Below are 17954 nucleotides of genomic sequence, written 5' to 3' on the forward strand. Positions count from 1 at the left end.
TGATAACTTATATATGATATCATATTATCATTGGAAAATGATGAGAATTTTTTAAAACTATCTATTTGATTGTTTTGCATTCATTTGAAACATTTTAAAATATATATATAGAGGGAATGAGTGAGTTTAATTAATATTATTAGGTTTACATTAATTAGTTTTCTTGAATCTATGATTTATTGTATTCAATACTAATATAAATATATTAATAACCGTTTTTATAAAAAAATTTGTAGTATCATATGTATTTAAATGTATATTATCAATATTTATAATGTAATCTATAATATTTATTTTTTTCTATAAATAAATTATATTAATTCATCTATATTTAAGATGTTTAATTGTATGTTTTGAAACGTATATTAGATTATGTAATTATATGGCTAGTTTCCTTTTAAAAGCTTTAATTAAATAAATAAAAAATTAAAAACCATGAACCAATCAATTTATAACAATTAATTAGAAAACTTTCCTATAAGCGACACGTCAGCAGAAATCCCTTAAATGACTTCTCAATTAATATATAGAGATATTTTCCATATGTATCAAATGATTTCTAATCTATTTTACTATATAAATTTTTAATATTTAAAAGTTTTTAATTAATTCTAATACGTGTCAAATGTTGATAAGGTTTTAGTTTTAAAAATTCAAGAAGAAACCATGGTCGATTTTACAAAATTTCAAAAGTCAACTACAATTCAATACGATTTTACAAAATTTCAACGAATTTTGGTTGAGAAGTTCTTCTTTGGTCGATTTGAGCATTTATTGTTCCTAAGAATTTTAATAAATGACATGTTTTAATTACAAATTTGGTTTTGTACAAAAGAATATCTGCCATAATAAAATAAATTATTTTTCTAGTTTATTTTGAAATATTATAATTTAAATTACATACAGAGCATTTGTTGTACCAATCTATTTTGCCGACGTATTTTCATTCGTCTTTGATTATTTTTAAGGTAAAGACCAATACATAAATGTAACAATAGAAAGTATCTTTTTTTTTTTTTGACTAAAAAATAAAAAAGGGGTGCAACAGGGGTGCAAAAGAAAGTATCTTGCAACAAGGTAAATAATGAGAATTCGAACTGTGGTATGTAGATTACATACAAAGCCAGAACTAAAGCAAATAAGCTTTAAGCACGACTCAAAAAAACAAGTTCTTTTCTCTAGACCAAAGAACAAAAAAAAGGAAAGAAACTTAAAAAAAAAAACAGAACCGTTATGTACTGTACGATCGATCATCATCACCGGTATAACTGAATCAAACCGATGATGGGACGAAAAAGATACTGAGTTCTTGTCCAATATTCCCAGCTGGATCAATCAGATGGAAAGATTCCGATTCCTTCGAACCACAAACTCTTCTGAAACTAGCTCTCAAATACATCAACTCATCATCGAACCGCCCAAGTTCTTTCCCAGTCACAAGTCCAGCTCCGACAACAACCTTACTCAAAGCGGTTAACGCCGCCATGTCATCCTTTGACGGACGGCGTTTTCTTGCGTACCCAACTCTCTTTCCATTACAATACATGTTCCAAAACGGCCTGGACGAAACAGAGTCACCCTCTTCTTCTTGGTTGTTCCTTTCCAAGACTATACGTAACGCTCCTCCTCTCATTTCTCGAGCTAAGACCGTTGTTGGAACGGCTAGCTCGAGAAGTAGCTCGGGGTTTGTCGATTTTCGTGGTGTTTGGATACAAAAATTGATTTTCCCCTTACGGTATCCGAAGATAGTTCCTGTGACTGTGGATGAAGAAAGGGAAGAAGAGGAACGGAAAGAGGAAGTGCGTGATTTGATGTCGTTGTAGAGATTCTTGCTTCTCAAGTTAGGGTTTTCTTGTTCTAGTTCTTGGACTACAGTGGAGTTGCAAGTTGGGATAAGAAGCTTAATGATTGAGCGGAGGAGACGCCATGATTGGACTTGGTTCTGGCAGTCTACCGTGGTTACCACCGGCGATTGAAACTCCATTGAAGCTATGGATTTGGTCTTTGACATTTTTATGCTTTGAAAAAGCAAAAAAAAAAATTCCAAAAATATGGAAAAAAGATTGAAGAATGAGAAGCAGCTTGAGGGTTTGGTGTTGAAGAGTTGGGTTTAAATAGGGGAGACAGAGGAGGAGATTTATGTACGAATACCTTTTTCATATTCCGTTATAGTATTATTTTAACTATTTTAAAATTCTATTTTGGTTTTATTTTCTTGAAAAGTATACTAATGTTTGGATTATGAGAGACAGTTTTTGAGCTTCGGTTTGTAAAGTGTTATTCGTGTTGGGTTTTTGTCATTCACCCAAAAGATTCTTTCGGAATAGGTGGAACTACTATCTAGTACGTACCATTATAAATATTGATTATTGCAAATAAAGTTATAAAAGATGTCAAATAATTAGGTCCTTGACCTTTATAATTGTTTGACATCTTTTTGCAGGATTTATTATCATTCCTATATATTCACTTTTTGGGAGGAATTTTTCTCCAAAATATCATGTATACAAAGTATTAACGAGGTAATCATATCTTAGTATCAATTGCGTTCCAGGATAAAACTTCACCAAATTTAATATATCTACATAAAAGATTGTATTTAAAAGATTAATTTATATATTAACTAATGCATTTCCAATTTTATGGCCACACGAGTTTATGAATCTCACATCAACAAAAATGACGAGACATGATCAAGTATGTTTAGCTTAACATTGATAGGTCATGAGCGACTTGACTTTAGTCTTGTTAAAGGTTGTGGTAAATTAAAATTTTGTAATATTTGGGAAAGATTACATGACACATATAGTATATTCAAATGTTTGATAACATTATTTAATTTGAGATATGATCATGAAAGATCTAGAGTATTCCCCAATATAGAATGTAACAATATTTTTAGTCTGAACGCATCTGAACTCAATTGTATTACTTCTTTAACATTTTTTAGTCCGAACGCATAGTCCATACTACTATCTAAAGACACAAAAGGATATGGGTTACTCCTTTTCGATCTATTTGAATATCCAGAAAAAAATTTATCTGTGGATTATATTTTCTACTCGGAAATTAGGTAGGTGTCTTTAATAGATTCGGATTTAATTTTTTTCGGTTACAAAAAAATAAGACACAAAACGATGTTGTTAATAATATTAGTGCTACATATCTCTGCGCGCGTGAATCTGGTACTTCACTTCCGAATGAAATACATTGTGTATAGGATTATCAATTTGTTCTGGAACGAGTTCGACAAGGCCATTATGTGTACATATTTACGAATCTACTTTTTTTTATGCTAATATTTACCAAGCTACTTCTACGCTCCAAATTTCAGAGCATATAAGCTCAGATTATTATCACTTTTGGTGTGTTTCATCTTTAAGGAGCATATTAATTAGGAAAAAAAATAATTTTACCATAAATTTGATACTATTTTTCAATTTTTTCTTCAAAAAAGTTTATAACCTCAGCTACACCCCCTAAATACTAAATCCTAAACAATAATTACTAAATCCTAAATTCAAATATTAAGATATTTTTATTTACTGTATTTTTGAAAATTGGTATCAAACTTATGGTATTTCAATCAATTTCTCATTAGTTAAACCTATATGTATAATTAACACTCATACAAAACAAGTTAAACAACTAATAAATATGCTATCTAATATTATCTTGTAATCCTTAAATGATAATATCAGAAACTATTAATCTTACAGTCTCTGACCAAATTAATCCTACAATTTCACCGTTACAAAACATTTTGGTGGTTGTAGAATTTAAAATGATTTATTATTAGTAAGACTACATTTTTTTATCACTTTTGGTGAATTAAAATTTTACTAGTATTATTTTTGTTAAACTATTATAGAATCACATCTAAAACTATAAAGATTAGTTTTTTTTATTTATTTTTAACCAAAAACTCCACTAAAACTTTCTAAAATAATTTTAATAATTCTGAAATTCATAATTTAAAATATTTTCAATGACAGTAAATTTTAAAGCAGTTTAACAAATAAAAAATTCAATAATACTAATTTTTCAAAAAGGCACTTAATTTTTTTATTAAATAACAGTTAATTTGGCTTTTTTTTTAATACAAATCACTCTAAACCAGTGTTTTGAAACCCGATCCAGACCCGCGGTTGAACCGGTAAATCCGATGACCCAGAAAAAATCCGGTTTGGGTTTTGTAAAAAACTCAATATTTAGAAACCCGCAAAAATCCGCAAAAACTCAGTAAAACCCAGAACCCGATGCCGGTTGAACCACAGGTTCAAAAGGGGTGTTCAATCCGGATATCGGTTCGGTTTCGGTTCGGTTTTTTTCGGTTTTCGGTATTTCGGTTAGTAAAATATAACTACCATTCTAAATCCATATTTACTTCGGTTCGGTTCGGTTTATATACCGTCGGTTTTTGGTTTATTCGGTTTTATACCAAAAAACATAATTATTTTGTTTGAGATCATATTATATAAATTTTAGAGTCATATTGTCAACACCGTCATTTATTAAAAATATATTACATGTTCAAATAAATGAACAAAAAAATAAAAATGCTTCTACCATCAAATAAAATAATCAAATCTATAACTAAAATCAAAACTTTAAATTTTAAAAATAAAAATATGAAACAAAACAAAAACATGAAGGAAAAGTTTTTCCACTCTTCCATATTTAGTGTTCATTAAAGTCATGTTTTTTCAATTGAAAATTTTTCATTAATTATTATTCATCAAATTTATAATCTTCATATTAATTTAGTGAAGACTAAAATAAAGCAAAAAGATCAAAAAAAGACTTAGAAAATAAGATGTCTGAATTGTGATGTATTGTTATTTAGTTATAGTTCAAGTGTTTTACAAATTAAGGTTTTTTATTACTATAAAATTATGGTAATAGTTATTAACACAAATTTAACTTATGTAACAAATAGATTTTCATGTATCGTTATAAAATAGATACATATTTACATGTTTCTACTTTTAATCGGTTTTGTTCGGTTTATTCGGTTTAATCGGTTATATACCAAACCATATCCAAATCCTACGGTTTTTATAAAGTTATATCCATTCGGTTTATATGGTATATACCAAAACCAAACCATATTGTCTATTTCGGTTCGGTTCGGTTCGGTACGGTTCGGTTTTACCATATTGAACAGCCCTAGGTTCAACCAATAAATAATTTTTACTTCTTTTTTTAGTTTTTAATTATGTTTTCAGATTATGTTTTATATTTTAATTTTCCAATTAAGAAGTTAGGTGCTGACAGAAAAAAAAAAGTTAAGTTTTCCCTTTCAGTTTTATATCTGTGATTTTTAGATTTTGATGAAGATTTCACTATGCCACATGAAGAAAATGAAATGAGCAGTGGTAGAAAAAACCAAAATTAGTTGATGTGGTTTGGTGTTAGTTTATTTCCGTTATTAACAATTTAACAATGATCTTTTACTTTTAGTTTGTTTTGTATTTGAAGTTTAATTTATTATTCACATTAGATATTTAAATATTTATAAATTTTACGTCTTGATTTTTTAAAGATGTCATATCTCTTACCTTGTTAGAGAAAATTTTAAATAGTCTAAACTATTTTTTGATATTTTGTATGTCAAATAAAAATAAAAATATAAAAACTAATGTTAAGTATTTTCTAAATGTTTTTAAACATAAAATATATACATATCCAAACTATTATTTTATGTTTTAAATTTTTTTTAGAAAATATTAAAATTTAGTTTCTATATTTTTATTTTTATAGCTGATATATTATTATGTAATAAAATTAATTCATTTATTAACTTGTGGTTCACCCGTGATCGATCCAGTGACCCAGCAATCCGGTAAGTCGTCCGATTCAGTGTCCGGATCGGGTGTAACCACAACCGTTCACAAACTCAATGATAAAGAGAAGCTGACACAACCAATCAAAATCAAACTTCAAATAAACATCCACTCATCTTGTTAACTGGTCTCTACAACTAAATGATAATATCCTTACGGATATGCAGTTACAAACAGTTGTTTGAACCTCACTGACTAAAACTACTGGAAAATAATAGATACGTCAAAAAAACATATATATATATATATATATATATATGCGTATATCGGGTAATACAATTTAGCTAGTGATGTACATACAAATAATATTTGAGAATTTTTCAAAAATACAATTTTTCACTATTACTTTGCAAAACTATAACTATATAAATAATTTGTTCAAATACACTTTTATATAGAAAAATAACATTTATACTCTTTAGTGATATCATGCCAAGATGTAGATTGTCAACCTAACTCTATGAACGCCACAATTCAGTTTCATTTTTTTCTCGTAGACGAAGCTAATAGAAGTTCACCGGATCTGATTTTTTCATGAGCATAAATCCAAGAAACATCAACACTAGATGTGGATATCATGAGCATATATCCAAGAAACGTCGGACATCGGATCTGGATTTCTCAAGCTTATATCCAGGAAACAAGTCGGAGTCGTAGCTTGGTATTCGCTTCTATGACTTGTTATGTGGGTGAGCTAATGGAACAATCCTCCTATACATTAAAAGAGAAGTCACTTTAGTGATTTCTGCTAACATGTCATTAATATAGAGCTTCTCAGAAAATTTTTTATAATTCTATTGGTCGATTTTTTTGAATTTTATTTTTCATTTATTTTAATCAATCGCTTATGTAGACAAGCTCAAAACTATTGTCGATTTCGTTAAGCCCATATATAGCTAGGGGATAATAATTATCGATTTAGTTTAGCATTGGGCAAGATTTAGAACTAAGACAAATATTAAAAACTTTTCTTATTATTCAAATAGTAAACGTGCGCATGTTGATATCATATTAATTACATTTGCTTAGAAAATATTATAATGTTTCTAATTAGTAGTGGTGGGCGTTCGGGTACCCGTTCGGGTTCGGGTCGGGTATTTTGGATTTTCGAGTATTTCGGTATAGAGGTATAGAACCCGTTCGGGTATTTCTGTACTTTGGGTCGGGTTCGAGTATTTTTAGTTCGGATTCAATTATTTCAGATCGGGTTCGGATATTTAGATTTTGAAAAAAAAAATTAAAATTTTCATTTCTCAAGTTTCTTATATTTAAAAATATAACTTTCAGTTAACTAATTTTTTATTTTTAATAGATTGAATGGTTAATAGATTTAGACATAAAAATTTAAAACTAAAAAGGCATCAATTTAGTTATTTTTTTAAAAAATTTGGATGTAATTTTTTGTTAATTTTTTAAATAAAAAACTTGACATGCATTTTCGGATCGGGTTCGGGTGCCACTTCGGATATCGGGTAAAGTGCTCACCCCTACTAATTAGGTTGTTTGTTTTTAATAACTTACCTTTCTAATATGGATTACTTGCGTAAGTTGAAATCATTAAATATGCAAATAACGTATTGACAAAATTTGTTTTAATAACTTACCTTTCTAATATGGATTACTTGCGCAAGTTGAAATCATTAAATATGCAAATCACTTATTCACAATATGGATTACTTGCGCAAGTTGAAATCATTAAATATTATCGATTTAGTTTACCCTTGCGCAAGATTTAGAATTAAGACAAATATTAAAAAATTTCCTTATTATTCAAACGGTAAACTTGCGCATGTTGATATCATATTTATTACATTGCTTACAAAATATTTTAATGTTTCTAATTAGGTTGTTTGTTTTTAATAACTTACCTTTCTAATATGGATTACTTGCGCAAGTTAAAATTATATCATATGCAAATCATTTTTTGACAATACACATTTAATATTTTTTTTTAAACGATTTCATTATTTATTGTGCAAAATATTGTGCGTCATTAATATGAGAAATAAATCGACTGTATATATATATGAGACACCCTAGGTCTTAAAATACAAACATTCTCTTTTCATTCTTTAAAGTATTATTCACAAATCTCTCCTCTCATACTATTAAGGTATTACGACGATGCTGCTTGTGTGGTAAGAAAAATGTGTTTAGACGCAAAGGCTCCTCATCTTTCATCGACTCTGCCACCCACTTTGCCTTGGAAGTATTATATGCTACTTGATGAATCGACTCTGCCACCCACTTTCATCGACTCTGCTACCCACTTTACCTTGGAAGTATTATAGAAAGATTAATAATGTTTTATTTATTACTTTTAATATTTATAAATTATAAAATACAATGAAAGAAATTTTATATAAGATAATTATAATAGTTTTATACTCTACTTGATGAATTGTGTTCGAATATAATTATATAATAACTATTTTAAATATTACAAAATCCAAAAATGTTTATTAATATTATTTTTAAATTATTTATCATTGTTTAAAGAATAAATTTATCATAATTTTAAAATAATTTATAAAATGCTTACAAATGCAAGGCAAAGTTTCGCTTTCAAGAGTTAGGTCGAGATCTAGATTAAAAATCCTAATAACTGGTAAAGAAAGGAAGTCGGAGACAAAAATATTGAATGTTGTCTACAAACAAGTTTTTCAGAATATTTCGTAGTCACAGTACGTAATTTTAATCTACTTTTTTTTTCAAATACAAATTTTAAAATGAATAAACTGTTGCAATTATTTATTTTTTGTATTTGCTAGATGGGTTGTGATGAGTTAGGAGACCGATGACGGTATGCCAATTTAATATTATTTCATGTTATTTAGAAATTTATAAATCTATCAAAAAATGTTAACCCGTCAAATTGCTTACAAAATTTATTTAATTTTTTGCAAGTTTCTAATTGAATTTGCTTTCTTTATCGAGAAATGTACTTCATAATTTATATTATTTATGGATAATATTTTGATTTTTATTATATTTTCTTTTAATATGTCTACATAAATGTTTGTTTATTATTTATGGAAAAATAATATTATTCACCTAAAATAAAGAATTACGAAACATATACAATACAATTCTAATTAATGATAATATAAAATCTGTTACTTCTAAAACTATACACTATTTATTCCATTTTTTGAATGAAAGTATCTTCGTAAACACACAAAATATTTTGTGACGTTGCAATTATACATACACATAATATTTGCCTCTTCATACTGACGTTACTGTGTTCCCTCTCGTGAGGTACGGACCGAGAGAGAACACAGGGTGCGGACCGATCATGTTCTTATGCCCGCACAGGGTGCGGGCCGGTCACCTAGTTGTTTGTAAATAGATTTATAAATGCTTAGAAATCCTCCTATACATTAAAAGAGAAGTCACTTTAGTGATTTCTGCTGACATGTCATTAATATAGAGCTTCTTAGAAAAATTGTTATAATTCTATTGGTCGATTTTTTTGAATTTTATTTTTCATTTATTTTAATCAATCGCTTATGTAGACAAACCCAAAACTATTGTTGATTTCGTTAAGCTCATATATAGCTAGGGGATAATAATTATCGATTTAGTTTAGCATTGGGCAAGATTTAGAACTAAGACAAATATTAAAAACTTTCCTTATTATTCAAACAGTAAACGTGCGCATGTTGATATCATATTAATTACATTTGCTTAGAAAATATTATAATGTTTCTAATTAGTAGTGGTGGGCGTTCGGGTACCCGTTCGGGTTCGGGTCGGGTATTTTGGATTTTCGAGTATTTCGGTATAGAGGTGTAGAACCCGTTCGGGTATTTCTGTACTTTGGCTCGGGTTCGAGTATTTTTAGTTCGGATTCAATTATTTCAGATCGGGTTCGGATATTTAGATTTTGAAAAAAAAAATTAAAATTTTCATTTTTCAAGTTTCTTATATTTAAAAATATAACTTTCAGTTAACTAATTTTTTATTTTTAATAGATTGAATGGTTAATAGATTTAGACATAAAAATTTAAAACTAAAAAGGCATTAATTTAGTTATTTTTTAAAAAAATTTGGATGTAATTTTTTGTTAATTTTTTAAATAAAAAACTTGACATGCATTTTCGGATCGGGTTCCGGTGCCACTTCGGATATCGGGTAAAGTGCTCACCCCTACTAATTAGGTTGTTTGTTTTTAATAACTTACCTTTGTAATATGGATTACTTACGTAAGTTGAAATCATTAAATATGCAAATAACGTATTGACAAAATTTGATTTAATAACTTACCTTTCTAATATGGATTACTTGCGCAAGTTGAAATCATTAAATATGCAAATCACTTATTCACAATATGGATTACTTGCGCAAGTTAAAATCATTAAATATTATCGATTTAGTTTACCCTTGCGCAAGATTTAGAATTAAGACAAATATTAAAAAATTTCCTTATTATTCAAACGGTAAATTTGCGCAAGTTGATATCATATTTATTACATTGCTTACAAAATATTTTAATGTTTCTAATTAGGTTGTTTGTTTTTAATAACTTACCTTTCTAATATGGATTACTTGCGCAAGTTAAAATTATATCATATGCAAATCATTTTTTGACAATACACATTTAATATCTTTTTTTAAACGATTTCATTATTTATTGTGCAAAATATTGTGCGTCATTAATATGAGAAATAAATCGACTGTATATATATATGAGACACCCAAGGTCTTAAAATACAAACATTCTCTTTTCATTCTTTAAAGTATTATTCACAAATCTCTCCTCTCATACTATTAAGGTATTACGACGATGCTGCTTGTGTGGTAAGAAAAATGTGTTTAGACGCAAAGGCTCCTCATCTTTCATCGACTCTGCCACCTACTTTGCCTTGAAAGTATTATATGCTACTTGATGAATCGACTCTGCCACCCACTTTCATCGACTCTGCTACCCACTTTACCTTGGAAGTATTATAGAAAGATTAATAATGTTTTATTTATTACTTTTAATATTTATAAACTATAAAATACAATGAAAGAAATTTTATATAAGATAATTATAATAGTTTTATACTCTACTTGATGAATTGTGTTCGAATATAATTTTATAATAACTATTTTAAATATTACAAAATCCAAAAATGTTTATTAATATTATTTTTAAATTATTTATCGTTGTTTAAAGAATAAATTTATCATAATTTTAAAATAATTTATAAAATGCTTACAAAATGCAAGGCAAAGTTTCACTTTCAAGAGTTAAGTCGAGATCGAGATTAAAAATCCTAATAACTGGTAAAGAAAGGAAGTCGCAGACAAAAATATTGAATGTTGTCTACAAACAAGTTTTTCAGAATATTTCGTAGTCACAATACGTAATTTTAATCTACTTTTTTTTTTCAAATACAAATTTTAAAATGAATAAACTGTTGCAATTATTTATTTTTTGTATTTGCTAGATGGGTTGTGATGAGTTAGGAGACCGATGACGGTATGCCAATTTAATATTATTTCATGTTATTTAGAAATTTATAAATCTATCAAATAATGTTAACCCGTCAAATTGCTTACAAAATTTATTTAATTTTTTGCAAGTTTCTAATTGAATTTGCTTTCTTTATCGAGAAATGTACTTCATAATTTATATTATTTATGGATAATATTTTGATTTTTATTATATTTTCTTTTAATATGTCTACATAAATGTTTGTTTATTATTTATGGAAAAATAATATTATTCACCTAAAATAAAGAATTACGAAACATATACAATACAATTCTAATTAATGATAATATAAAATATGTTACTTCTAAAACTATACACTATTTATTCCATTTTTTGAATGAAAGTATCTTCGTAAACACACAAAATATTTTGTGACGTTGCAATTATACATACACATAATATTTGCCTCTTCATACTGACGTTACTGTGTTCCCTCTCGTGAGGTACGGACCGAGAGAGAACACAGGGTGCGGACCGATCATGTTCTTATGCCCGCACAGGGTGCGGACCGGTCACCTAGTTGTTTGTAAATAGATTTATAAATGCTTAGAAATTATTTTAAAACATTTGAAACTCCTATACATAAGTTATAGATTCTTACAAAAAATTGTATATATTTTTTTTAACGAGTTATGTACTATTTATATGATTTATAAATATAAATTACAAAAACTATATATATATATATATATATGTATATGAATCATCCTTAAGATTAATTTATCTTAAAAGAACTCTTCGAATTTGGTTTATATGTTTTTAAAAATTATCTCCAGAACTTTATCGACTTTTTCAGAATTCAACTGTTTTTTTCCAAAATTGTAACTACAATAAAATAGAACCAAAAAACACAGGGAAAACCAGCTACTTTTTTAGACCTTCCATCGTAATTGAACATAATTCCAATCCCTAAACAAAAACTTTTTAGAAATCAATCACAAATTCAGAATAATAACAATCCATGATTAAAAAACCTACAATTTCAATTTATGAAGATCTTAATCTAACATACGCGTACAAAATGTGGATATGAAACTTGTAAATCTAAAACCAACACAAAATAAGATATATTTTTTTACTAGAAGTCGATCATAAAGTAAGGAAATCCATGGTTAGAAAGGGACAATTTGCTTCAGTTTTCAATCTGTTTTCTTTTCAGTTTAGTGATTTTTTAGAGTCGCAGTAGATTATTTTTCCATATTTTTCTTTTCCATTATATATAATCTAGTCAATTTCAGTTAAATAATTGTATAGTTTTAAAATTATCACGAAATATTTACTACTGCACCCTACAATCATATGTAAAAACTAAAAACATATGATTATTGTTGGCTTTTCTAAAAGGGTTTATGATTATTGTTGTTAACATGACGCACGCGCGTATAATTTATGGGGATAACCAATAACGGTATACATGATGTTTTAAAAACAATAAAAGATACATAAACTAATGTTGTTAACATGATGCACACGCATAATCAGTCTAACTTTATCTCTCTGATATAGTTTTCAGAGAAATAACGATAATAATTTGTACACACACGCTAACACACGTATGAGAGTGTATAAATAAATTATTGTATTTCATAGAATGTATATCTCCACCACATCCACATGTATCCAACTATGGATGGTGTTGAACTATAAGTTTAATATTAGCATACATTTGATCAACTTATATATCAAAAATAAAAAAGGGAAAAGAGAACAAACTGAGTAGTCCAAAAAAATACAGATTGGCTGAAATTATTCTCGAATAATAATACAATATGTCTGCCTTTTAATTTATCAAATAAAAATATTTTCGCCTTTTGCTTTTTCATCTGCTAATTTTTGTTAAAATAATTTTTCATATACAATAATAAAAAAAAAAGACACACACACACACATATATATATATATATATATATCCGTACGACAGGAAGAATTGTATATTTTGCATAATGATTAGACTATTAGATTTCTACCACTTTCATTGGGCTCCAAACGTTTATGTATTAGTTAAATCTCTTATATAGGTTTTTAATCTTGGAATATCAATCATTTAGCACTTCAGAAGAAAACTGTTAGAAATATTATCCATTCTTTCACGAATCTTTTTGTTTCAAATGTTCAAAGCTTGTATTCTTAACTCAAAGGAGTCGATACCATCTCTTGTATAATAAATTAATTAATAAAATAACAAACATTATCAATTATCGACTAATCCTACAAATCATTAGTTTAAGTTTATCTTCATAGAAAATTCTATTAAAAAAATTGTATTTTTGATCAGTTCTCTCTTGTATTTTTCTATTATGTTTTCAGAATTTTTCACATATATCAGTTTAGTATGAAACAATAGTAAGTATATCTGCATATATGCATTTGAAAAGGGAAAATCGCATAAAAAACCTTGAAAGTGTCACTTACTAGCACTTTAAATCTTGAAGTTTTTTCACTAACACTTTTAACATTCAAAGTGACATCTTTATCATTAAAAACCTCCAAAAAAGAAAAATGACCGGCTGAACAGGTTAAAAACAGTTTTTTTTTCAAAAAATAATTATTTATTTAATAAATAAACAAAATTTTTTTAATAAAAATCAAAAAAATTAACAAAAAAACTCATAAATTAAAAAAAGTGATAAAAATAAATAAAGATTTAGAAAATTAAATAAAAATAACTAAAAATTCAAAAATAAATAAGATCAAATTAAAATACAGAAGAAAAAAAATTCAAAATTCAAAAAAGTTTTTTTTTTTTATTTTCAAATATAATGTCGGAAAATATCATTGGACATATGCCAAAAACCATCATTGGAGATATGTCGGAAATATGTTGGAAATGACGTTTTTGGCATATCTCCAATGATAATTTCTGACATTATATTTGAAAATGAGTGTTGATCAAAAAAAGATATTTGAAAATGATTTTTTTTTTGAATTTTCATTTTTTTGAAATTTATGATTTTTTTTATTTTTTTATTTTTTCTATTTTTATTTGTTTTTTTGTTTTTTTTTTAATTTTTTAAATCTTTATTTATTTTTCTCATTTTTTTAATTTATGAGTTTTTTGCTAAATGTTTCAATTTTTATTAATTTTTTTGTTTATTTTATTAATTAAATAATTATTTTTTGAAAAACAAAATTGTTAACCTGTTTAGCCGGTCATTTTTTTTATTTGGAGATTTTTTATGATAAAAATGTCACTTTGAAGGTTAAAAGTGTGAGTGAAAAAACTTCAAGGTTTAAAGTGTTAGTAAGTGACACTTTCAAGGTTTTTTATGCGGTTTTAAGATATCATAAAAAAAAAAAAGATATCATATCTATATACAAACATCACTGTCTATGAAACAAATGATAAAGTAAGCTCTCCGATTGTCATGAAGACTTTCTTGTCTCGAATTCACTCCTATCTTTTGTTGAATTACACAAATTACAATAGCGAACAAAGAAAAATGAAACAAATGATAAGGTCAATATCAATAATCTATGTGGGAAGAAAGGTTTGTTCTACATTATCATTGATTTAAGAACTCTTGGCTCAATTACTCGAGGGTCATCAATCATGAAGTTTGTTGATTCTAAAACAAAAAGAAGAGAGAAAAAACAAAACAAAGCAAGAGCTATGACCCTAGATTTTTCCTTTGGCCCTCTTGGTTCTCTTTTTATGTTTATAAATTTATAGTAAGTTAACAAAAAGAAAAGCAATGAGCTTTTCATATGAAAATTAAAAAACCGAAAAGTGCATTTGGATCCAAAATCTAACAAAAAGGGAAAACTAGTTTATGGTGGTGTCTAGCCTGGTTATTCCACTCATGTCTTTTTGGCAGTTTTCCAAACCGCAAAGACATTTAATTTTCTTTTTAATATATAGAACTTATCGACTAGTTGAGTATTTATCCATTTAAAATATATACTGCTCATCGAGTTTTTACTTTTACTGACGCGTTGAGATCCTTGTTCGTCAGATCCAGGATGTCAGCCTCAGCCAGATTTATGCAGGACTCCGCCGCCGCATCTACCTCGAGTCAAACTCATGTCTCCGTCACCTCCCCTCGACACAGTCCTGTCAGTGCAAACCACCACTACTGTAGCTGTAGCTGTCGTGACGACCTTTATTTTTCGGTTGGAGAGGGTTTCCACTTTCTCCGGCAAACTTTTAGAATCCAGTGCGTGATAGCTTCGATCCGATCCCTCCAGCGATCCAGAGATCCTTAGAGACAGGTTTCAACTGCTATCAAAACTCATTCGTTGGGTTTTCAAATTCGATTTTGACGTATGTGCGTTTCTTCGAACGCATGCTTTAGGACTACAAATGAAACTTCTCTTTGGATTTCTTCTCTCTTTAGCCACATTTATTTTTCTTCTTGTTTTAGTTATTTTCTTCTATCAATTTATCGTGGAGTTAACCGACATAACTTTAGGATCTTTAATTTTAATATAAGTATTTAGTTATTAAAAAATATATATATACTATGATCAGCTATGATTGAACGCTTTGCTAAAACCTTCATTGAATCAAACACCTCATATTAAAGCACACCTTAGTTTTCCACCTATCAATCTTTGAAGAAGAACTCAAAATTATAGAACTAACTACATACTAATCGTTTGCACCCAAACTTCACTCATGATTGTAACTGATAAATCTTTGAAAATGGGAAGTTTATCATTAACGGGCTTTTGTAAGTTGTAACACAATTTTCACAAACACTTGCCGACACATGAGGTCTACATCAATTATTTTTATGTTGTCTTGATGATCATAATAATGATAACAATTTTGTCAGTCTACATTTAGTATGTATCATAGACAAAACCTAAAAGAGATTAATTTTAAAAGTTAATTCAATTTTTTTTATAGAGAGTGAGAATCGTAATTCGTTAGAGATACTTTGGATACACATTCGTATTTTGGTTTTATTAGTTGTTTCTTTTTCTTTTCTCTATAATTCCAAAGAGATATAGTGACATCCCATTTTCTTAACCTTTTGGTCGATAATTCTATGGACACACTTAGCTGTTCTTGTTCCTCGCCTTTTTACTCATTAATCATCAAAGCTTTTGTTACAATAACAATAATATTCCCCTTTTACATAAATTATAAGAGTCATATTTGTGGGAACTTTTATCATTGAACTAAGACTTCACACCATCGTATTGTATAATCGCGACAGAAAGAACAAAAAGAATTGAGAAATGTGATTGACAAGGAATTGACAAGGAATTGAGAAATGTGATCTCTTCGAGGAGGGAGAACAAGAAATTCAGAGATCTTATGGCTATGTGGATTAGATGAGTCCCTAGTCTCTAGTTAGTATGTTGAACCAGCTTGTTTTTTCTTTCTTTTTGCCAAGATGGTTCAGACCAAAGATGATACTTTTGTAAAATCTTTTCTTCATTTATGATATTTACAGTTTAGCAAAAAAGAACAAAAAGAATTTGAAGCTTCAAAGAAAAACCGAATTGAACCAAGTACTAGTCTTTTTTCTTTTTCCTCCAAGATGTTTTTAATATTAAAGGAAGTGGACCAAGCCCACTACAAATTACATGCTAAAGCCCATAAACTAACCTGACAAAACTCGTTACCTAATTGGGCCAAAACCTACGGTTCAACTTGAGAGAAACCCTAGACACATCACGAAATTGGCTTCGGCCGCCTCACATATCGGACTTTTCGTTGCTTGGACACGTGTTGCCATCCTCGCCGTCGAGGGTACACGTGTCGCGAGGTCATCGCGTCACCATCGTTTCTCGTCATCGCCGGAGATCCAGCCATCGGATCGCCCGACAAACCCGGAACTCAATAGCTCCGTCAATCTTCACCTCAACCATCTTTGGGGCTCTAATATCGGAGAAATCGATCGCCGTGGCTCATCCACCACCATTCACCGCAAACACCCAAGAGAAAGCATCGCATGCATCATCACCCTTTCCGCCGGAGCACTTCACTCTCCTCCGACGAGCACACAATCAACCGAACCAAAAATAAAACGCAAAAAGAAAAACAAACGAGAAAAACTAAACCCTAAAAGACTAGGGGTCGAAAGCCGGTGACGCAAGGCTGTGTAAGCCTTCACCCCCCGGAGACTAAAGCCGATGACGGCGGAACTGAAGATGCTTCTCCGCCACGGAGACAAAAGACCGGCGGCGATGGATCTGTGAGAGCCTCCGTCTCCCGGAGATATAACTCAAACTACTAATGTCTTAATCGCGCCAGCTTTTCCGCAATCGCGTCGTGACTCTAGGACCAGAACCGCGCCGGTTGGTGGCTGACCAGAACTCAGACAGACGAAATCCGGAGGAGACGAAGAGAAGGCAAAAACCTGTTTATTTTATCTGAAAGAAAATGGACTCCAGCGACGGCACGGACGCTCACGCGCCGGCCGACTGCCGGACCCCTCTGAGTTTTTACTTTCTCTCTCTAACTCTATCGCTCAACCTCTCTCTGTTTCATAAACTTGTTATAAAGCTGAGCCAAGTACTAGTCTAATAATTATTTTTATTAATATGTCAATAAGTTATTACAAATCTTTAAAGACCTATAATATAATTATGATTCCTACCTTCCACGACTATCCAACTATGTAATGAAAACATACCCTTAACAACATATTAAGATTTAAGCCATAAATCAA

General features: G+C 29.0%; 1 protein-coding gene across 1 annotated transcript; it reads right to left on the reverse strand.

Moving 5' to 3' along the window:
* Positions 1 to 1062: 1062 nt before the first annotated feature.
* Positions 1063 to 2096, reverse strand: LOC106449795 (protein MIZU-KUSSEI 1). Its single transcript, XM_013891491.3, has one exon. The coding sequence runs from the start codon at positions 2009 to 2011 to the stop codon at positions 1274 to 1276; it is 738 nt and encodes a 245-aa protein (XP_013746945.2). The 5' UTR covers positions 2012 to 2096; the 3' UTR covers positions 1063 to 1273.
* Positions 2097 to 17954: the final 15858 nt, after the last annotated feature.

This window comes from Brassica napus, chromosome A4 (genome assembly GCF_020379485.1).
Source record: "Brassica napus cultivar Da-Ae chromosome A4, Da-Ae, whole genome shotgun sequence".
NCBI classification, from domain to species: Eukaryota; Viridiplantae; Streptophyta; class Magnoliopsida; order Brassicales; family Brassicaceae; genus Brassica; species Brassica napus.

What these genes read in the sequence shown, in the direction of transcription:
- LOC106449795 (XM_013891491.3), bottom strand. Translation starts at nt 2,011, where the DNA reads ATGTCAAAGACCAAATCCATAGCTTCAATGGAGTTTCAATCGCCGGTG.